The sequence below is a fragment of the Podarcis erhardii genome (assembly GCF_964252035.2).
Source record: "Podarcis erhardii genome assembly, chromosome: 5".
NCBI classification, from domain to species: domain Eukaryota; kingdom Metazoa; phylum Chordata; class Lepidosauria; order Squamata; family Lacertidae; genus Podarcis; species Podarcis erhardii.
Genome location: NC_138509.1, coordinates 52234444 through 52258454, shown reverse-complemented (window position 1 = coordinate 52258454; position 24011 = coordinate 52234444). Strand labels below are relative to the sequence as shown.

The 24011-nt window shown below is 41.0% G+C and overlaps 1 protein-coding gene across 2 annotated transcripts in view; it reads left to right on the top strand.

The window, feature by feature from the left end:
- Positions 1–22643, top strand: part of TECTB (tectorin beta) — a 34061-nt gene extending 11418 nt beyond the window's left edge. Inside the window, exons 2-12 of one of the 2 annotated variants that reach the window (XM_081863095.1) lie at positions 7723–7893; positions 8812–8989; positions 10204–10394; positions 11535–11677; positions 11781–11853; positions 14836–14939; positions 15026–15109; positions 16141–16303; positions 18847–18916; positions 20878–20910; positions 22475–22643. In XM_081863095.1, the coding sequence (XP_081719221.1) occupies positions 8914–8989; positions 10204–10394; positions 11535–11677; positions 11781–11853; positions 14836–14939; positions 15026–15109; positions 16141–16303; positions 18847–18916; positions 20878–20910; positions 22475–22527 (990 nt within the window). In that variant the 5' untranslated portion in view covers positions 7723–7893; positions 8812–8913 and the 3' untranslated portion in view covers positions 22528–22643. Of the gene's footprint in view, positions 1–7722; positions 7894–8811; positions 8990–10203; positions 10395–11534; positions 11678–11780; positions 11854–14835; positions 14940–15025; positions 15110–16140; positions 16304–18846; positions 18921–20877; positions 20911–22474 lie in introns of both variants that reach the window. The other variant, XM_081863094.1, reaches the window with a different exon arrangement.
- Positions 22644–24011: the final 1368 nt, after the last annotated feature.

Genomic DNA, 24011 nt, shown 5'->3' with positions numbered 1-24011 from the left:
TAGCACTGATTTCATAGCACTCAATTAATTGCTTTTAATGCTTGTTCAGGCACAGATTTAAATGACACTGGAGGGAACAATCAAATTGATTAATCCTCTGAATCTGCTAAGCTTCTTGAATACATTACTACAGTCATTTCAATTTAGCAAAGGGGAAAAAGAAAATATTTTGGCATTGTTTGGATCTTAACAGCACAAGCCGCTCTAATGTAGATATCTAATTATTAGCTCCATCTATTCATTTTTCTATCCCTTCAAATTTACTAAATTGCATTACTCCATGCTGTTCGTTTCACATTCACCCTGTTAGACTGGATCCCAATTCAACCTTAAATTCAGATTCTCATTTTAGATACTGTTAAATTATGACTCTGAGTCTTTGTTTACAAGAATATGACTTGTGTTTCATTTCAAGTTACAGAAACAAACCCTAAAACATTTTATATCTTGTGTCGTATAGGAATTCTAATGGAAAGCATAATTCTTCGTAGCAAATTCATAACAAAAAGAAGGCAGATATAACATCATTAAATGTTGTGATTCAATCTGAAATCTATGGTTTTCCCAATCATGACTATCATTAAATACGTTTGGTATATGTGTAGGTCAATTTACTTGAATTTCAAAAGGATAAATTTATTTTAAATGGCCATGTCTGTTAGAAAAAAGCTAAAGGGTACAATTAGGTTGGTAACATCTCTTTTAAAGCGTGTTTGAAATAAGCAGTAATTTAGTAAATAAATCTAAAGTTCTGTCTGAGAATGAAGAGCCCATGAAATAAAGACTCTGACTAGTGCATTCTATGTCTACCCAAAAGAAAGCTGTGTTGCTTTCAATGGGACTTGTTCCCAGGTAGGCATCTATAGCAGAATCAGGATCCTCAGGCCAGGAGGTCAAGTACAGTCTGCCAAGCCTCTCCATCTACTCTTCCCAGGTCTTACCCCAACCTCGGCTGCACGTTGCTGCTACTAAGTGGCCCTGCTCCATTATCTCCTTGAGTGCTTTTACATTTCTGGATTGTATCATTGAACTGTAGTAATGCCTCTTGTTTACTTGGATGGATGGCGGATGGAAAGATATTTGTATGTGGAAACCTCTGGCTTTTGTGTGGCTGGAATGTAGCCTCCTGTACAAAGGTAAGAATCACACCTGTTGCTCCACCCACTTCCACCTCTGGCTCTGCTCATCACAGGAGGGAAGCCCCTGGCAAGTTATTCATGAGAAGTGGTCTTCAAGCTGAAAAAAAAAGGTTTCCCAGCCTTGGTGTATAGGTTCACAGTCTAAGTGCTTCCTCTCTCAGAAACAACAACAACATGAAAATATACCCTTTTCGAAAGGTAAGAGCTACTAAAAAGGGAGGGAAAAGTGCAAAGCAAACAAAACAAACCCTACTTTGTGCAATTTCATGAAAGAAGGTGACCATACAATGAGGAACTGTCCCATTCTAACTGTTATCAACAAGCTGAAAATCATACACACACACACACACACACACACACACACACACAACCTGGGGCAAGAGAAGGATCATGATTCTAGTGTGCCAATGAAAGTAGAGAGAAATATTCGGTAGAATTTTGTGACTTGGGAAAACTAGACACCTTTTTTCTCTCTCATCTGTAGCCATTCTTGGAACGAGTGTGAATATTGATGTTCATATTTCATAGAAAAACTAACAGAAGATGGAAGTTTGTGGAGGCAGAGGAAATGTCATTTCCAAAGCACTGAATAACTATGATATTTAAAATGACTGAGGGAAGCATTATAATGTCTGCTGGATTCTTCTTTATTCTGAATTCCACTTTGTAAGCATGAACAAATCCACTTGATATTTGGAATTTCGGGAAGTTACTTGAAGACTCCAAGCTGTATTTTCCACCCCTTAAGGGCCGCTGTATCACTCTAGCACAGTGTGGAAAAATACAGCAGATACACCATAAAGATGGGAAGAGGGGAACCTAACCCACCCCCATGACACTATCTTCAATTGCTGCTGGTGGTGTTCTCAGTACAGTTTCACACAAACCCCATCATTCTTCTGCCAGTCCTCAAGTTCATTTTATTTTATTTTATTTTAAAATCTGTAATTGGAGTTTTATTTATTTTACTCTAGGTATAGGCTGCTCACTATTCCACAGATCTCAAAGCAAGAAAAGGGGGAAAACCAAAATACACATATATGTAGATTGTTACCTGGACATAGAACGAACTAGAAATGTGATTGTTTTCTTTGATTTGCTAAAAACCGAGCCAAGTCTCCTCCCATCTTCTAGAGTTAGTTAAGTGAAAGAGAGGGCTGTTAGATTACATCAGTTCTGTACCTATGTCAACAGCTCAGCTTAGTCCAGGGGGGTTACAGGCTGGGATTCAATTCTGCCTGAAAGATTACTGTTGACCTCCAGGAAGAGTATGGAAAAAGGGAAGCCACACGCTACAGACTTCTAATGAACTTAAGCTCTTTGTTCTTCTTACTGCTTCTCCCTCAGCGAGTTCCTGAGTTGCTGCTTCCTCTCAGTGTTGAGCAGAAGGACCTTATAAAGACAACTAGGCTGCCCTTGTGAAAGAGTAACTTACTTGGGATTTGTGCCCATTTTGCTGGCACAACCTGCTTTTCCAGGAAAGTCTAATCAATCTTGGGTGTGGTTTGGATGCACTACGGCTGTCGGATGGGGAGGAGGAGGAGACACATAGTACTGTGTCCTGTTCTCATTCCCTAATAAATCTGACCTCTAATCTATTCCTGAGTCCAAAGCATATCCAGCTACATTGGTTGTCGTACCTCCTAACATGTGCTGATTTTATAAGTTTCTAATAAAAGTTATATTGTAACAGGAGCAGCCAGGGGACCTGGGAAAGCTGAAAAATCTCTTTTTATTATGTTGAGATAATCCCGATTTGCCTATTTAGAGCCCATTCTCACAGAGGGGGGTAACATTTCTTTTCCTATTATGGATTAGGGTTAGTCTTGTTTTGTTTTTTTAAGGTAGTTCCAGTTCCCTTGACATACGCTTGATCATCCCATATATCAGAAACGACTTTTTCCCAGAATGGCACTCCCAGCATGGGCTACCCAGTATATTCAAAGACTTTCTGGGTATTAGCGGCAGCTAGACTGGTGACTTTGAGCGACCGCCGAGACCACAAAACACCAGTCTTGAAAGACCTACATTGGCTCCCAGTACGTTTCCGAGCAAAATTCAAAGTGTTGGTGCTGACCTTTAAAGCCCTAAATGGCCTCGGCCCAGTATACCTGAAGGAGCGTCTCTACCCCCATCGTTCTGCCCGGACCCTAAGGTCCAGCGCCGAGGGCCTTCTGGCGGTTCCCTCACTGCAAGAAGCCAAGTTACAGGGAACCAGGCAGAGGGCCTTCTCGGTAGTGGCACCCACCCTGTGGAACACCCTCCCACCAGATGTCAAGGAAATAAACAACTATCTGACATTTAGAAGACATCTGAAGGCAGCCCTGTTTAGGGAAGTTTTTTATGACTGGTGTTTTAATGTATTGTTAATCTTTTGTTGGAAGCTGCCCAAAGTGGCTGGGGAAACCCAGCCAGATGGGCAGGGTATAAATAAAAAAGTTGTTGTTGTTGTTGTTGTTGTTGTTGTTGTTGTTGTTGTTGTTAGTGGGCAAGTAAATGACCATCTTGAAATAGTTCTGCCCTAAACAGGATGACCTTGATGGCAGAAAGTGAGGAGCAATTAAAGAACCTTTTATTGAGGGTGAAAGAGGAGAGTGCAAAATATGGCCTGAAGCTCGGCATAAAAAAAACGAAGATCATGGCCACTGGTCCCATCACCTCCTGGCAAATAGGGGGAAGAAATGGAGGCAGTGAGAGATTTTACTTTCTTGGGCTCCATGATCACTGCAGATGGTGACAGCAGTCACAAAATTAAAAGACGCCTGCTTCTTGGAAGAAAAGCAATGACAAACCTAGACAGCATCTTTAAAGGCAGATACATCACCTTGCCAACAAAGGTCTGTATAATTAAAGCTATGGTTTTCCCAGTAGTGATGTATGTAAGTGAGAGCTGGACCATAAAGAAGGCTGATCGCCAAGGAATTGATGCTTTTGAATTATGGTGCTGGAGGAGACTCTTGAGAGTCCCATGGACTGCAAGAAGAACAAACCTATCCATTCTTGAGGAAATCAGCCCTGAGTGCTCACTGGAAGGACAGATCGTGAAGCTGAGGCTCCAACACTTTGGCCACCTCATGAGAAGAGAAGACTCCTTGGAAAAGAACCTGATGCTGGGAAAGATTGAGGGCACAAGGAGAAGGGGACGACAGAGGACGAGATGGTTGGAAAGTGTTCTTGAAGCTACCAGCATGAGTTTGACCAAACTGCGGGAGGCAGTGGAAGACAGAAGTGCCTGGCATGCTCTGGTCCATGGGGTCACGAAGAGTCGGACATGACTAAATGACTAAACAACAACAACAATAAACAGGATGACATCAGGCTCAAGATATGGAATATATCTGTATCATGAAGTGGTATTTGTCAGGTATACCAAACATTGCCACCGGCTAGGTAAAGGTAAAGGCACCCCTGACCGTTAGGTCCAGTCGTGGCAGACTCTGGGGTTGTGGCGCTCATCTCACTTTATTGGCCGAGGGAGCCGGCGTACAGCTTCCGGGTCATGTGGCCAGCATGACTAAGCCGCTTCTGGTGAACCAGAGCAGTGCAAGGAAATGCCGTTTACCTTCCCACCAGAGCTGTACCTATTTATCTACTTGCACTTTGACATGCTTTCAAACTGCTAGGTGGGCAGGAGCAGGGACCGAACAATGGGAGCTCACCCCGTCGTGGGGATTTGAACCGCTGACCTTCTGATCGGCAAGTCCTAGGCTCAATGATTTAGACCACAGCACCACCTGCGTCCTTGCCACCAGCTAGCTCCATCTTAATGCTCAGACACTTATGAGCGGTTTCATTCCTGCTATACTTTCTCTGCATTTTTCTCTTTCTTCCACCAGTGAAAAAGATTCCCCCCTCCTTTTTTTCAGTAAAGGAGAAAAGAAGGGAAAATGGGTCCTTTGTGCCATTCATTAGTCTGTCAGATTGCCTAAGATTGGCAGTCAGCCCTTGTATCAAAGCCATTGTTCTTGGTGTATTTCGTTGCTGGACATGGTCCCAGTAGCACTGGAAGGCTGCCACAGATATAGCAATGGCAGCAGCTTCATAACAGCCTCTCTTTATTCTGGCAACTCAATGCCAGCCAAATTGTCCCTGTTCCATGGCTTTTAAGTAAAGAAATGCTGTGCCATGTTCTATGGGAATGAGAATACAAGACTACAGTACAGAGCATAACTGAAAATACTAAGAGCCAGCCACTTGGTTTGTGTAGATTTGGGCGGGGGGGGGGGGACACAACAACAACAACTGCATTGCCAGGACAAAATTGGAATATGGCATCACCCTAGAAGATCACATCTTTTCCCTGAGATATGAGAAGAAATAAATATAAGATGAAAAAGACACTGAGCATGTGCAAAGTACAAAGTACATTTCCTCCTCACCTGTGAGTAACCAGAACCAGCCTTCGTGTACATCTGGGAAAAGTGGGAAAGACTCATTTGTTGACCCACATCAGACAACCTTTTTCACCTGATCGCCATTTAGTGAAGTGGTAATCATAAGCCAGGCATGTCCAAAGTTTGTTTTGAGGGCCTAAATCGGTCCGTCAGTCAGTTTATTCTGGCCCCTGTGGCAGTTAATTTCCTGGGGTAAAATCCTAAAAAAAAAACCTCAACAACTTCAATCTTAAGGAAAGCTCAACAATTTTCACTTCATCAAATTTGGCCCTCTTTGAAAAACATTGTAAAATTTATGAATGCTAAGGGCATTGTAAATGAAATGAAGGGGTTCTAGTGATTAAGATAAATAAGAGTATAAAGGGAAGGATAAAGGATGAAAACGAATATGAATGAGCTTGCTGGGAAAATTTTTTAAAGTGGAATACAAGAAGGGAAGGCGGGAGGAAGTAAGGAAAATAAGGTTTTGAAGGATATTAAAATGAAAAAGAGTTTTTTTTATACTTTTTTTATTACTATGTTAAATCTTTTTTATGTTTTTTTCTCTTTATGATTCCTTGTTTTTGTTTGTATTTTTGATGTTTGTTGTTTGTTGTTTCTGTGATTTTTGTGGATTGTTAATTTTCTGTAAAACTTAATAAATATCATTTAAAAAAAAGAAAAAGAAAAAAAGTTTTGACACCACTGTGACATAAGCCATTTGCTGTCCTCTTCTGCTCTGCAAAGAACTATGCATATTAATAAACAAACAGATAAGCAATGATGCGGCCACCTAGTGGAAACTGCTTGAAACAATGTGCACACTGCAGTTCATATGGGGACTACAGTATTATAGGTAGATCCACGTTGCAACCCATTGCCCATTTAACTGCTTCAGCAATCTGCAACCCTATCTTGGTTTCCGCAAAATATAAACAGAGCTTCAAAACGACTAGAAAAAATAGTGTAAAGTCATTAGAACAACACTGTAAGATATTTTGTTGCTAGGTTGCTCCAACACGAGAGTGTTTTCTGTGAGAAGAGCCGTTTTCTTGTTGTAAAACACTGATTATATTATCTCGCAAAGTGCCACTTTTTGCATGAGCAGGTCTCCACCTTACAACAGGTGAACAGCAAACCTTCTAAGTAACAGCCGAGACAACAAGGAGAAATTGAAAAGCTATTTCTTAAACAGCATTTTGAAGCAAAGATCACAAGAAGCCATTTATTCGCTTTTTGTAGATCATTCTAGAGATACTCAAATAGTTAAGGTTTTTGCAAACTGCTTAATCTAAAGGGGGCTCTTGGGGCAGGTAATTAGCATCCACAGTATAATTTGCTATTTAGTGAATGCTCTTTTTTTAAATTTGCAACTACTCAGAGAAATACAAACCTCCCCTGAGCCCTCACCTTTTATCAGTGCAGATATCAAATGTTGTTTCACCTAAGTAAGTTTTGTGCAGTTCTTGTTTCTTATGCAAATAAAAACATCTACAGACAACTCTTCAGTGTAGCAGAAATTGCTCTGATTAGTGCCTTTTGCCTAAGAGGGGATTGTGTACTTAAAAACTACTTACTTGTAATGAAACTTTGGGAATTTTATTTCCTCTGACAATTCTAAAATCAAAGTAGTTTATTATCTCAAAGAAAGTGGTGCATTTTGATTTAAAAACTGCTCTGTCAAGATTATCTCTTGGTGAGATTTCAGGCATCTCTTAAAAAAGAAAAACACTTAGACTTACTACAAACATTAGGGGCGATATCCAACTAAGATGAGTAGACTAAGTGAGTAGACCCATTTAAACCAATTGACTTAATTGGATTTCTGTGGGTTTACTCTGAAGACTTAGTTGGACATGACTACAGAAGACTTTCAGATTGTTTTAAAGTCTTTTATAGGTCTGGATCAACCAGGTGCTTATAGTATAAAACACACATGTTAATAGCTCAGTTGATAAAACTAGATCTGTGCTAGTTGCAATTTTCTTTAAACACTGCCTGAAAAAATATACACATTTTTGTAAAACCATGTCAGTTGCAATAATCAGATTTCTCTTTAGTCATTTAAAAATGAGTCATACTTTTGGTAAAGAGTCCTGTATATGACACAACTTGACAGTAAAATACTGAATACTGAAAAACCTGGACCGCTTGTATTGGAAAAGAGAGTGATCTAACCTGTTATCCATCCAACCCTGTTTCCCCACAAGGGCTAATCAAGGCTGAATACGCAGGGGCTCCTTTTACAAGATGGCCTATATAAAGCAAAGATAATGCCAGCTGGTGCTGTTTGAAAGAACACCTTGGGAAAAGCAAATATACCCTCTTTCATTTTAAACAGAGATAATGAACAGCTTGATCTACAACCTTGTTCCAATGCTGTACGTATGATGCTCTAAACATTTTCCTGGACATAATTAGGTGATTGAAACAGAAAAGTAATACTAGTCCTAATACTAATACTAATACTAATACTAAAATGTGTGTTTGAAAATATTGTGTAATATATTTTGAAATAAATTATGAGAGAGATTGAAAACATCAGAATGATGCCTAGATGGATTACAATGTTAAAATATAAAATAGTAGTGCTAAAATGGCTTTCAGTGTCCAGGGTATGATTTGTGTAATATCAGTGACCTATTTTTTTTTAAATTTAAAATAAATAGCATTATGAGTAATGTATTATGGGTGGCTTTGTAACAGGTGATCTCACAGAAATATTAAGCTTCAGAATACATTGTTTTAGATTATAATTATAATTTGTGAGGTAGAATAGCAGTAACTACACTCATGTGAAAGAATGTTTGGATACAAAATCTTCCAGTTAACAATAGAAATTACAACTGCCAAATCAATGAATGTGTAAAATATTTTTGTTACTTTGACTTTTCTCTTGCCTTCTAAAGAGATCTTTTCTTTTATCCAGTGTATACTTTCTCTCCAATCCTATTCACTGTCAGATTTAGTATTTCTCCTCCAGATCCCATTTTACCTCTTTTTTAAAAAAAACAACAACATGTTTGTTTAAAAAAATAAAATGAAAGAAGGCATTAGTAATTAATTTCTTATGACACAGATCTCATCTTAGATAGAAGATAAAGGTTGCAATCCAATAGCCTCAAACTCATTGGTCTCAATATGATCTGTCTATTGAGTTGATAGGGATAAGGTTGTGCTGTAAGAACATGGAAGGGAAAGTTTCAAAATCCAGTAGATTTTAATAGTTTGTGTTGGGAATTGCACTTAACTCATTTTGGATAGAAGAGTTTACATTTCTCACTTCTGGTAATTCATAGGCAATTCAAAGAAGTTTGATACATGTGAATCCTTCTCAGCATCCAGCAGCATTTTGGAAAATCAAGTCCTGGTTTTCTTAGTATTTACATATCTTTGGAAAGATGATGATGGTGGCTTTTCTCCTGTGGGTCATCCTGGCTCGAGGCATTGTGGCACGTTGCAGTCCAAACAAAGCAGGTAAAATAGCTGCATACTATTCCAGCTATGTTAACCTCTTGCAATTAAATACGCTTCAAACTGCTTAGTTTTATTTATCAAGAGATCCACAGATATTCATTACAACCTGTTTGTGACAATGTATATATGGGCTTGGATTGAATGTTCTCTGACTGCCAGTGCAAGGACTGTTGCACTAGCATTATATTGGTTGTGCAGTATGAAATCCAGCACAAGAATCCTAGTGAAAAATTGCCATGCAACAGGTGGTACAACACAGAGGTGGCAAGCCTTGTTTCACCGCTTGAGGCAAGATGAGACTGTGCTGTGTGCTCCGTGATATCTCACGAGATTGTGATTAGATTGTCTGGACCATGTATCCTTTGGCTTTTCCATCGGCACTGGTCACCTCATCACTAAAATGCAGTACTGGAACACAAATTAAGGGCCTGTTCCTTTCATAAATGGTGGATTAATGTGAGACAGTATCCCTGTTCTTGCTTTGGAAGTGTAATTTGGAGATTGCGAGGAAATAGCTGAAAGAGTCCAATATCTCTGCCGGCTTCTTTGGAGTGTGTCACACACACATAATAGCACCTGCAATAGTACCTTTGTCTAGATAAAGGAAAGAATTTATCTGAATCACTGCCCCTAGCCCCTGTTCAGGGTACCTGTAATTAAACTGAAATGTTAGTAGCTGATTATTTTCTCTCTCTTTAATTCAGTGCTTTTTTCTGGGGGGACGCAGGGGGACGCATACCCCTAAACTTTGGCCTCATGGAGGGACAGTATTTCAATATGAGTGGGGAAATGACAGTACCCCTAAACATCTTTTTAGAAGAAGAAGAAAAAGCACTGCTTTAATTGCAAACTGATGTGTAAATGTGGAAAACTGAAGACGGGAAATGAGAAACTGAGAGAAACTGAAAGTGACAGATTCGCCCATCTGAACATGATGTGGCATGGAAATAGCCTGCAGGCATCCTAATGAACATGTGTACATTGGGGTTGCAGGCTGCTGCCTCCTACCACGTGCATTTATTGAATGTAGTTAGAACGTCTGGAGATACACTAGTTGCCAAGCTGAAAACTTGATTTGAGTCCAGGCTTACCAGATCTAAGCCTTGGAACTTGTGTTTTCACTGGCATTTGCAAAATAATGATAGAAGCACATTTTGTAATCACTTAACCATGCTCTAGTAGTGCTTTCCTCCCCCCCTTTTTTTTACTTCTAGATGCCATTTTGGTGTACTGTTATCCTAAAACCATAATCGCAAGAATCCCCGAATGTCCTTATGGGTGGGAAGTTAATCAACTGGCTCTTGGAGGAATTTGCTACAACGGGGTCCATGAGTCGGGGTATTACCAGTTTACAATCCCAGATTTGTCACCCAAAAATAAGTCATACTGTGGAACTCAATCTGATGTAAGTAGCCAAAGTATAAATGCTTCCCCGAGTTGGATGGTGACTGTGTCCAATAAATGTCTGAAGCTGTTCATGCCTTTCCTGAGACTTTCACCAGTTTTACAATAACTTTTTAATTTATAATTTGAAAAACAATAGATTGACAATATCTCTTATACCTTTTCAACATTGTTTTATATAGATCCATTGTTAAAATTTATATTTGATCCCTGATAGCTTCACCCTGATGGAACACACACTGCTGGCCCTATCCATTCAATGTACAGGCATTTAAAATGGCATCTGTACAGCTCTGTGCACTAGGGAGATTTTCACAGTTGCGGCACATGTGCAATCATAGGTACTATGCCACACACCCCTATGCAGACCCTGTACTAAATATGTGTATACCTAGGGCTAACACTGCAGATCAGCTCCTACTTCACACATTCCCTTGTACATGTGGGGAAGAATTGAATGGAGATTTGGGTGTAGTCTAATCCATCTAATAACTACCAGACATTTTAAAAAATAAAATAAAGCACTGCAAATTGCTGAGGGACTCTAGATTACAGAGGTGTAATCTAAAAATATGAAGTTTGGAGCAAAAAAACAACAACCCACGGACTTTAATAACCAACTTATTTACAGGCCATGACTTTTTTTTAAATGATATTTATTAGAAGTTTCAAAAATTATAGAAAAAAGCAAAAGAGAGAACAACAAAAAATTAACAAAACATACATAACAGTACATCAAAAAAGAAAAAAACACACATAAAAACCAATACACCAATAACAATGAGGGGAAAAAAGAAAAAAACACACACATCCAATATTCCATATCTCCATCCTTCATTTACTTGTTTCATCGACCTCCTCACACCTCCCTTTTTGTATTCTAGTTTAGTTATTTGTTACAGCAAATTCTTTCCATCTTTCTCAATTTTTATTGAGTAATTTGTCTTAATAGTCTAACCTATTAGGCCATGACTTTTTGCTGGCAAAAGTTTATTTCACCAGACCAGTCACAGTGTGCTTCCCGCATGTTCTCTTTCGGAAATTTGAGATAATGTAGAAGTGAACTCTTGACGTGACCGTGTAAAACAAAAATGGCATATGCAGTGTCACCGTTTACCTCTTGATCTTTTCATGATTGCAGTTCAAAAGCCCCATCTATCATTTCTATAACTCCATCGTCTCCAATGACACCTCTGTGATTGTGAAGAATCAGCCTGTAAACTACTCATTTACATGCACATACCATGCAAACTATCTGGTGAACCACGCTGCCTTTGACCAAAGGTAACTCTGCCTCGATTCAATTGGCCTTCGTCTTCTAGCATATGCCTCACTCTGCATTCAACAGTGTATGATTCAGTCATGTGACATTTCCTGCCTCTTTTAGAGTGGCAACTATTCATGTGAAGAATGGCAGCTCCGGTTCATTTGAAAGCCAGCTGTCCCTCAACTTCTATACTGTAAGTACCCTCTGTGTCTGTCTGCCGATTTCCACTGTAAATTTTTCGATGGTGCAATGGTGAAGTGAAGAGGCCAAAAATATGCAAATGCATAGGAGACTGCCTCCATTTTACCAAATGTAAATGAAAAATTTGATTGTAGACATTCTGTTACTCTTTGGGGGTACCATAGGCTACACAAACTAGCGAGCCGTAACAGTGGTTTTTAGGTTTCAAACAAGTGAGATTGCAGCAAAATTTTGCCATCAATCCAGTCATTCATTCTTCCATTCCATTCCCCTTCCTCCCACATTTTCCTTTTTTTTCCCCCCTTCTCCAGCATTCCATGGCCTTACACATGATCATCCTCACTGGACTTCCCATCCCTTAGTTTCCCCCTAAACCATTATTATTATTTCTTGTGCTTCCTCCAAGCCTGTGGATACCTTCTTACTGGTGTGTGGTTAATGCTGTTTCAGCTATGTAGCATTCCAAAAATGTATTTTGCTATTAGTAACAGAGTACAGGCTCAAGGGTTTCCTATTAGTCTGTATAATAAAATATGTGCATGTGCAGTCATCACTTAAGCATTTCTTATTCAATATTATAAACAGCTTGCATTCAAAAATATTTGGGTTAAACCAAGAATTCAATGGAGTTCTGCTTGTGGAATGGCATGATTTCAGGCCTTGGCAGTTTGGAGTCCCTTTAGAATGCGTAAGAGATGGCCTGGGGGATGTAGGGAGAAATGGTGAAACTCACCTCTTCTCCACCTCCAGTCATTGGAGCTTCACCTAGATCCAAACTCATTCTGCAAATGGAAGAATTTCTCCCATTCACAGAATGGCAGCTCCGCATTCTGTTTTTGGTAGTGTGGTGTGGGTTCTCTACTATTCATTGTGTGACAAGAAGTTCCACTTATATAAATCATCGTTGATGCTGTAGTCACTGGGTGATAATGGGCACGCATGTATCAACTCACTTAGTTTTTGCACCAGATGCCAGAGCCACAATTTGACTGTAACCATGTAGGTTTTAAGATTTTTAATTTATGGGCCCCTTGGCTGGCATGGTGAGCATATGTCTTGCAGCAGAACAATTCATTACTTATGTAAACATCTGCTGTATTATAGGCTGGTCTGGTACCACTCAATTATTCTACATACTTGAATTATGTTAATTCAAATTTTGTAGCAAATGAACCCAGCATTGAGATTCTTCCCTATATGACACCAAACATGCCCTTAGGATCCGATTGTTTATTGAACTGATCATGTAACAATGTACTATGCAGACTGCTTTCTACATCATCTTTATATATTTGCAGTTCCAAACTGCGGTCCAAGCACTGTGCTCTCAGCATTCTGCACTAGTGCTGTAACTGACGCCATTAAACCCTCCCGAAAACCGCAAACAAAGGGCAATGACTATCTTGTCTTTTAGGTCTCACTACGCATAGAAGTTCCTTTCATTCCCCCTGAAATTTGCCTAGCTATCCTCTGAATTGAGAAGATGCTTGTTGTTCTCTTGGGATCTTTATTCCGCTTTGTGTTTGGTTTCTCGTGTTTGTTCCAGGTTATAAGGCTTTTAACTGAAAGTTCTAACCCCCTTTCAGTATTTTGGTACAGTATGTGTGAGCACACTCAGTGCTTGAATAGAAATCAACTCCAAATCTCTTTCTGTCAAATTTCAGACAGAGGGTGGCCCAGATTTTGCCATGAATAACTGAAGAGGCCAGACCTCAAGATACTCTAGCAGAGATTCTCTCCATGGGGTCAGGTGACTGACGTTTTCCCATGACCCTAAAGTAATAGAATGTCACTGAAACTGCACTGTGTTGGTGTTTATATTCCTTGTTTCAGCACACCCAGAATAAAAGACTGTTGGAAAATTGTCTATAACAGTTACTTAACTAGCTGTGGCTTGGGGATGAAATGTGCTAAACAGGAAAGGAGAATGCTGTTGTATTTGTGGCTGGCCACTGTGCATTCTGGACTAGATGGGCCATTAGCCTGATTATCCAGACTTACTTTGTGTTCTTCTGTATTTATGTACGTTTCACCACCTTATGTGGCTTGGTTATTTATCAACTTCTTTTTTTCAGAATAAAATTTGTTGTGCCCGAGTTTTTACTACTCTTCTGTTATACTATTAAGAACAGGCTGGAATCCAACAAGTGGTTTGACACTGACCGATTGAGCCTTTTTGAGCACTGAAATAACTAACGTAGCTCAGGGTCAGAACACATACTTTGCCTGCAAACCGTCCACAATACTGAGCTCAATGGTCCAACTTGGTATAAGGCAGCTTCTTCTATTCCTAATTCAATTAATTATCATGAGAGAAAACCGGGGGGGGGGGATTCACTTGCAAAGTCATTTCACTATCTTTCTTTCTGACAATTTTCCACATCACAAATATCTTGCATAGCATGCACCAGCCAGGTTGGGTGTGTGTTATGTGATATATATCCCTGAATCAATTTTGTACTTGAGTCATTTCACCCAGCAGTTTTAGCATTGGAATTTGAGAAGACATTGTGTGATTTGATGCTTCATGGACAATTAATCTTGTGCCTTGCTCACCAGAGAAATGTGTGGCTTTCCTCATTCAGCACTGCATGGCTGGCTATGGCAAACTGGTAGTTGGATGTTGCCTATAAATGGTCCCCCCCCCCTCTGATACTGATAAGCTTGTTGCTGTCCTTTATATGTGGCTGTTCGGTGATTTGCATGGAATAGTTCCTTCTAAGCCACATTTCTTGAGCTTTCATTGAAGCATTACACACTCAACTTCAAGGCATCCTGTTGTTGAGCCAATTTAGGGCAAACATCATAAGAATGTTAAGAAAAGCAAACGAAACACAGATACAAAAATGGCATAAGGGGAAACGAAGTGGAAATTGCTGGTGACAGAGTATTTTTGCTGACATTATATCTAATTGTTAAACTTTTGCTGTTCCTCCTTTGCATTACTAACCCATTCCTCCATTTTCCCTCTCAGAATGCCAAGTTTACAGTCAAGAAGGAAGCCCCCTTCGTAGTTGAAACTTCAGAAATTGGTTCAGACATATTTGCTGGCGTAGAAGCAAAGGGCTTAAGTAGCAGGTGCAACTTTTCATCAATCAACACCAATGTGAAATTATCATTGAAATTTTCACTCGTCTGGTACTCACATCTCTTTGTCTCCTCAGATTTAAAGTAGTTCTGACTAACTGTTGGGCAACCCCCTCATCAGAATATTTCTTTCCAGTCCAGTGGCCTCTGATAACTAAGGGGTAGGTAAATTTGTGAGAAGGTCAACATAAACATTACTCACATGAAATGGAACTGTTGTGGGTAAGCATATCTTAAGAAACCCATGCCATCCTGAAGTTAATAGAATAAAATTTAGGCTAGGCATAGTGTCACCTGAAGTACTTTTCTAGTAATATTATACAACTCAGGCCCCAAATATATGAAAGACCACATCCTTCACTCTTGGGTGTTGAGATCAGAAGGTCTCTTGGTAGTTTCTCAGAGGCTTGGGGGATGGCAGCCCGGGAGAGGGCATTGTCTGTGGTGGCCCCTAAGTTGTGGAATGTCTTCCCCACAGAAGCACAGCTGGCAGCTTTATTATCCAGTTTCTGGAGAATGCTGAAGACATACCTCTGACTTTTGACATTTGAGGTGCATGTTTTTAGGACCCACCTTATTGTTACCATTGTAGGTTGTTTTAAAAATAATAATAATATTGTGCTTTAATGTTGTAACCCACCCTTGGACCTTAGGGTGAAGGCCAGGTAATAAATAAATAATAGTACATGTGATATAGTGTTTGCCTGTGTGATTAGTATATGATGTGGTCTGAGCAAATCATTAGGGGTTTTGATCCAAGGTTTCACTTCATGTAGTGGTGATTTTTTTACACCAAGTGGTGGCCAAGTTAATGCTCTCCAGATGTTGGACTACCATTCCCATCAGCCCCAGCCAACAGAGACATTGTTCAAAGATGATGGGAGTTGCAGACCAACAACATTTATAGGACAAGGACACTATTTTGGCTACCCTGTTCTCTGCAACATTACTACTGTTTTCAATCGACCAGAAATATATAGGACAGACATTTCACTCTCTCATTTTTGCCCAATCACAGCTTCTTTTTACACAACTGAATCTAACATTCAGAGGTACTCAGTTTGTCACAGAAACCATGCTATGTTCTTGCAATAGCTGCAATAAATACAGTAATAGTATTAGAGATAAGAGAAGAAAAGGAGTGCCTTATTGTTCTTCTCATTCTAAGAGTGCCTGTTATCATGTGGCTCAGGTGCCCCACAGATGACACCATCATACTGCATGAAAATGGGAAAGACAGCCGAGCGACCTTCCAGTTTAATGCATTTCGGTTCCGGAATATTCCCAAACTCTCCAAGGTGTGGCTGCACTGTGAGACGCATGTATGTGACAGTGAGAAGTTATCGTGCCCTGTGGTAAGTTTTCTGTGTGTAGCAATTAAGAATGAAGTCTAGCCTGCAAAAAACAAAACCCTGCACGTTCGCAAGGGCCTATTAAAGCAGTGAGAAGTAATTTTGATTGAACCTTTTGAAAAAGAAAAAGAAGACTCTCATTTTGTTACAAGAAACAAGACTTTGCTGGATTGGGTAGACTGCAAATTTTGGCGCAGTCCCATGGTTCCAACCCCTGCTCTGCCTTAAAGGTCCTTGGGCCAAACAGTCACTGTCTCTCAGCCTAGCCCACTTCACAGTGTTATTTGGAAAGGTAATATAGAGTAGACATCACCATGCTTCCCCGATCTCCTTAGGGCAGGGGTTTAGAACCTTTGGAAGGAATTCAACATTGCACTACTATGATCATTCTATTAGCACAAGCATTTTTGTTTGCCCAGTGCAATGCTCTTCTGGGGTTCTTCCCAAAGAGAGGATTCATTGTCCTGCTAGCACATCAGTTTCGTTGAATCCAACCCTACGGTCATCCAGCTCCCGTCGGCCCCAGCCAGTATTGCCAGTACTCAGGGATTATGGGAATTACAGTCTAGCAATATCTGGACGTCCATAAGTTCTATACCTCTGCCTTAGAGGAAGACAACTGCAATAAATGGAAATTAGAAAACTATAGTTCTTCTCACTAGGAGGAGCTAGAGCAACACACGGGACAATGTTTGTTTGTGGATGAATTGTTTCTAGATTCCAAACCTACTCAGCGCTCCTTTCAGAGGTGGATTTAGGGGAGCACAACCAGTTCAGTAACACTGGGCACTGCAACTATGATGTAGAGTGGAAGGCAAAAGGCGGGAGGCGGCAAACACTGGTGTTGTGCGGGGGCACCGCTGATACCTGGCCATTACAATATCTGCATATGCAACTTCATTCCTCCATATACCCATGGATACATGTAGCTAAATAGCAGATAATCAGCACACACCTTTTTGATTTTGGGTAGCTGAAAGGAACTTCTGTAACTGCCAACAGTTTTCTTTGATTCTTGGTTTTGGGTCAACTTGAAACAAAAGCAGAACATCCAAATCTTGTCTGATTGCTATCGCTGCCATCTGGCAGCTGGCTAACCTGCTGGAAAAGTGATGGATGGAGGTATCATGCTGCAGCACATCTTTGGGAGAATTTAGAGCATGAAACATGTAATAATAATAACAACTTATTATTTATACCCCGCCCATGTGGCTGGGTGATAAAACATCAGACAATAAAAACTTCCCTAAACAGGGCTGCCTTCAGTCTTAAACCATGTGACAGTGGAAACTGAATAAAGACACCACACATTGCCCAGAAATCACCAGTTTATCTCAGGCCAGAAAATATAATTGGATGCTATTTTCCTTGATTACAATGAATTTGAATAAACCATGCAGGGAGAAATCCTCTGATGTTCCATTAGGTACCCTGCAGTGCTTTGTTCTTACGAACTATTTACCTTGAACTTGAATCATATGTCCCCCTCAGCGCTGCGTGTTTAAATCCTGTTTTGACCAGTTACCCTTGATCTTTTTTGACAAAACTGAAATGAAATGAGGCAAATGAGACTGCTGGTCTGGAGATCCCACCCTTAGCCCTGTGGTGACTCTTGCTTCTGTCTCCAAGAACTTGTGATTTAGGCTGAAAACCTCTGTACATTTTCCTGGAAGTGAGCTCTATGGAACACCATGGGGCTTGGACCGCAATTCCAACCCCCTGATCTGCTGCACTAACAAGAGGCTGGTTAAGAGGTCTTCCTCCATCCTGCCCAAAACAGCTCTACTGGCCTCAGCCCATGGTATGATACCGACATCATGCTGGCATGGAACTCCCAGTTCCATCTACTGAAAGTGTAGGCAGGTGGAAGTACTATCTGTGGGACTCCCATTGGCAATAGCCTACAAAAAGCTGCAAATAGGTTTGGGAGTGGAAAATAAGCTGGCCCAGGATTCCTTGGACCCCAGGCCACCCCTGCTGTCTTCATTTGAAGGTATTAGGGACAGTTCAGGCTGCATAACATGGAGCAATAGCACAGAGCTGGGTTTTGCCACTCTCTGCACTTTCCAGCCTTGCTGATATGGGCAGCAGGGCTTTGGATGCAGCCCTGGCCCTGCTGCTCCACCCCACCCCAATGCTGCCTCACTGAAATTAGGATTGCTCTGTTACTTCTGAATAAATAAGCCTAGGGTTACCGTTCCCCTATGCCTAGAGGATAAGGTTTATTAGGTTTAGAGGAAGAAAAAAATGTTCCTTTGTTAAGTATGTGTTCAGTTCTATGGACATACACATTGTCTACCTTTTATTCTTTGGGACTAATATACCGGTATCTGGGTGTAGTCTGCTGCTGTATTTTGTAATGGTGGGTTTTATATTTTATTTTATTTTTATATTTTATATTTTAACTGAGTTTGAGGTTGTGATTTCAATAACTATTTTATTAGGATTGCATGCCCCAGGATCGATTTGATGAAAGGTAGGATATATATGAAATATTTTAGAAATAAATATTGATCAAGCAAATCATTTTCTTCGTTCCTTTTAAGTTATGTACAAATCGGAGACAACGAATGGAGCCAACAGGTGGTGTGTTAATGGCCGAACTCACCGTGAACAGTAAGTGCAGAAGGATATTTTGATTTATAATTTGGGTGCTACGTTGCGAAACAGTTTATTCTCTACCTGCAAAGGGGAAGATTAATGCTGCCCTTTGATGAAAAGGTAGGATAATTAATCAACATCTTCGGTAGGAATGAATGCAATAACTTACTGGGTTTGATTTCTGCTGCAGGTGTTTCAGATTAACTGGTGTGGGCTGGTTTCCAATATCCTCCTAATCTCTGATTACAGTACATCTATTACTAGGGAAATTCTTCAAATATGGGGATGAAATATCAACGCTTTTTAAGTTGGACCCAAGGGCGGAGCAAGGTGGGGGTGGTCCGCCTCGCCCCGGGTGTCATCACTGAGGGGGGTGACATTCTACATGTCGCCCACCCGTGACTCCCGCCTACCGCTTTGCTGTTTTGAGAGCCCTGCGCTCCCGGACTGCTGGAGGAGGCAGGCAGGCAGGCAGGGAGAGGATGGGAAGGAGCAAACAAGTGGAGGTTGGAGGGAAGGATAGAACTCAGAACCCAAAGCCTGTAACCCCACAGAAAGCTTAACAACTTTGGTCAACCCTCCCCAAAAGATGCTCAACAACTTTGGCCAACCCTCCCCTAGAAAAAGCTTGACAACCTTGGTCAATCCTTCCCTTAAAAAAGCTGAACAACTCCTGGCTATGACAATGGGTAGATCACAGCCAGTCTTTTTATACTGTGAGTAGATCGCAGTCTCTTGGAAGTCCAACTAGATTTCAATGTGGGTGTGGGTGTGACATTTTCCGCGCCGGGTACCATCTGACTTTGCTATGCCACTGGTTGGACCCAGAACTCTTAGGAGTCCTGCTCCAAATGAAGTTGGTCCCCTTCCACTAACCATTACTCCCTTGCCAAGCCAAAAGCAAATATATATTAATCAGGGGTGGATTTGGTAATCTTTGGTAGAATGGCACCGTGAACAAGGCCAAAATCTGGTGCCCCCAAATGAATCTTCTCAATGATGGATCTTCTCAATTTTGGGCCCTCTCAGCTCAGCTGCCTGAACCACCCTAAATCCGACACAGTATTAAACTTGCAAAAGTTGAAGAGGTGTTACTAAACACAGGCCATACCTTGCAGGTTTTATCCTTAGTTGGAAACGAAACTTCTGAGCATGATCTGGTATGTTATTTCCAACCAGGGATTATGCAAGAAACCAACCAGGGATTATGCGATAAATTGTGGCCAAGGATAACTGGGGATTTGTAGCTTTCTTTGTCTCATTAATCAGTCCAGAAGAAATTCAGTAGAGTCATTTACAAAGAAGGGTGTTCCAAAGCAGCCATATGAGGTGCACGGAACATATAGGTACAGTAGCTCCTTATACCTGTGCCAGAGCACTGGTCCATCTAACTCAGAACTGTCTGCAGTAACTGACAGCAGGTCTCTGAGTTCTACTTGGAGATGCTGGGGACTGGACATGGGACCTTCGGCATTCAAAATAGATGCTTTACCTCTGAGCTGTGGTCCTTTCAGCAACAGTGGGGTGGAGGCTAACTCTGAGATTTCCGTAACACCTGGTGTGCCTCAAGGCTTTGTAGTCTCCAAGTTTTGAGGGAACCTACACGTGTTGCAGGGCACACTTTCTATTTATAGTTTTGCATTGCCCAGTGTTTTGTTGAGCTGAAATGGCCTTGAGTTTAGACCCTATTCCAGATCACTTTATTATTTTAACAATAGGAGAACACGTCCACAGATAAGGGGCCTGTTTGGAGGGCCCACTTTCAGACACTGATAGATTAAAGGATAATGCAAAATATAAATGTTTTAAAGGACACAAGGAAGTAATAAAATCAAGCTATTCCACCTTGCTGAATGGATCATTACTTTCGCATGTAGTTTGTGGCAGTGTAATGTTCATCACATTATTGCATTGATTTAACTTTTTACTTATAAGTCATTTCCTGTGAGCATTCTAACTTTTCTTATTTCTCACAGATAGAGGATTAACCAGGAATTTCAACTTTTCAGGTAAAAATTACAAATATTAAACTATCTAACATGTTAGTCAATGGAAATTTATCAGCATTAATGAAAATGCCATATAATAAACTTTATTATAGTTGAAGGATGTCAGAACTATAATAGTATTAGATTAATTGCTTTCCTGGACAGAATTTGCTGCCATGTCCTTGTTTATGATAAACAAGGAAATCAATGTAAATCAATATAAGAAATTATGAGGGCTGGTGGGGAAGTAGAATGTGAAATGAATATGAATCGGGAAAGTATGTATCAATTTCTAAACTTTTGAAATTCAGAAATAAAATTATAAAAAGATAAATCAAGGTAGCTTATAAACACCACAAATGTAAACATCATAAATTTAGAAAAAGCTAATATAAAAACAATCAATTACAACAGTGGTGGGGGACCTTAGGCCTGGGGGCCAAATGCAGCCCCCCCCCCGACCCCTTATTTTATCACTGGGACTCTTCATAGGCCCTTTCCCCTCACCAAGCCACATATTTCACGGGCCACTACTCTGCAGCCACTAGGCAGCCTTATCTGGTCCTTAAAACTGTCCCAAGGCCACAACCCCCCGGCCCTGCTGCACATCCTTTGCAAGTGTTTTTCCCTAACTGGAATGTGTCCTTGAACTGTGATCATGCACACCTCTCAACTGCCCCAATTAAATTGGGACATCCCATTTTTGGGTGTCATGCTCTCTCACAAGATCACAGAGTCCCAAAAAATGTGAGATCGGGACCTCACGTGAAAGCACGGAACCCCAAAGTGCTCAGGTTTTTTTGCCTCCGCGCTCTCACACAAGTCACAAGACTCACACAGAAGCATATCAGGGAACATGCACACCCCAGTTTTCAGTCTCAACATGATGGAGGGTATGGATAATGCCTATTTCTTGCTTGCCTGTCTGGAGGATGGAGAGAGGTGTCTAATTTTTGCATGACTGGAATGTAGCCTGCTAGACAATGATAAGAATCCCATCCATTGCTCTGCCTGCTTTTGCTTTTGGCTCCACTCATCACCGGCACAAAGCCCCTGAAATGTGCTCCTCCCCTCCCCCATGGGACTGTGGCCCCTGAGGTAAAAAAAGGTGACAGCAAGAAGAATATGAAGTAATAAAAGTTCCAAATTCACCCAGAATCACTAACTTTTTGGCTTAATACATACAGGGTGGTATTCAACTGAGTTTTACACACAGCAAACCCATTGAAATTAATAGGCATCCACCTCCACTTGTGGTCTTACCAGCATTGTATGGGGAGTGAGCTATACAACTGCACAGCACAGCCTGCATCCTAACTAGAACATTCCTGATCATGGCAGATGGCCAACCCAGGCAGATTCCAGGATGTTCCTCATCTGGAACAGTTCCACCACAAAGCTCTGTATAAAAACTGAACTCAGCATATAACTTAATCACAGTGGAAAGATGGAATGATAAATCATGGGTTGGGCCTTTTTAAATGGTGTCAAAACTGTGGCTATATAAAATCTCAAACAGGGCAATGTAACAGAAATTCACTGAGCGAGACTACTCACATTCTTCCTATTTCTCTCTTCTTTGCAGCTATCCTTTGCCATTTACTCCTCTTTCTCGGAATTCGCGCAGTTCTTTTATAATACTCAACCCAACATCAGCTGCTGCTGATCACCCCCATGGTCCTTTACTGCTACGAAGAGATGCTTGTTTTACCTGCTGCCTTGTTTTACATGACAAATAAATTTCACCTGGCTTATACTTGGTTTCTGTGGCAGCTGAGAATACCAGTGGTGATTTTTACCAGCTGTGTGCACATTGTTCAAATAAGTGTATCTCAAAACGAAGCCTGAGAGCGCTAGAAGGAAGTCTGCTGTTTGCTTCCAAGTGTTAGTCGAAAGACAAGGAAGTTCTCACTTCCTGGCTGTCTGCATTAAGGAGCTAAATCATTCTTGGGATTCTGGGAGCACTCTTAGCAGAAGACTGCTGGCTTCACTCTCTCTCATGGTGGTGATGTTTTTAAAAAGTACAATACTGTTACACACCACCCCAGGCGTGAATTCCAGGGGTTCCAGAGTTCGGTTTCCTTCAGAAGAAAGGCCAGTGGAGACTGTGGTGTCTTTATGATATATGGTTTATTTGCACATAAATACAACTTACGCCTAGGAGGGGCTCACAGCATTAACATGCCAAGAAGGTCTTGTTTCGCCCATAGCCATAGGCTTGGTTTCTAGAAATAGTCAGGCATGGCTCTGTCTCTGCAGCCTTGCTTCAAGCTTCTCCCTCACACACCAACTCTCATCTCTGGCCTTTCTCTTTCTAACTACCAGCAACTTGAGGGGCTCCCACCCATTTGTCGTCAGGCACAGAGCCACTTCCTTTGTTACCTTAATGGCTTATGCTTAGAGGGCCATTACCTCACCGAGAAGCTAGCCTGGCTATTCCAGGAATTGAATCTGTGCTGGATCCAGGAATCAGAAGGGAGCTCAGGCATGCATTCTACCTCCACCAAACTCAAAAACAATACAGCACTATTTGGTCAATGGGCAGTTCTTTTCCCTAGAGCATAGCTGTTCCTACTTCTTTGATGCCATAGCAATTCTAGCTTGCAGTTTTCCATATGGTGGCTTAGCACAAGAATATGTTACATCGAGCATAAATGATGGAGAATTTGCTAGAATGAAAGTCACGTGAACTAGGTCTCAGCATCTGTTAGCGGGAAGACTGTGTGTGCTGTTGCTTGCTGCTTAAATGAGCAGCAGTGCTGATTCCATGTACTGGAACTGGATATCTATTTTTCAGAATCAAGGAACTCACAATGGCTAGGAAAGATTGCTGCAGGTGAATAAGCGCAACCTCCACCCACATGATGAATGCCTGTACAGTGATACCTCGGGTTACATACACTTCAGGTTACATACGCTTCAGGTTACAGACTCCGCTAACCCAGAAATAGTACCTCGGGTTAAGAACTTTGCTTCAGGATAAGAACAGAAATCGTGCAGTGGCGGCGCGGGGGCAGCAGGAGGCCCCATTAGCTAAAGTGGTGCTTCAGGTTAAGAACAGTTTCAGGTTAAGAACGGACCTCTGGAACAAATTAAGTACTTAACCCGAGGTACCACTGTAT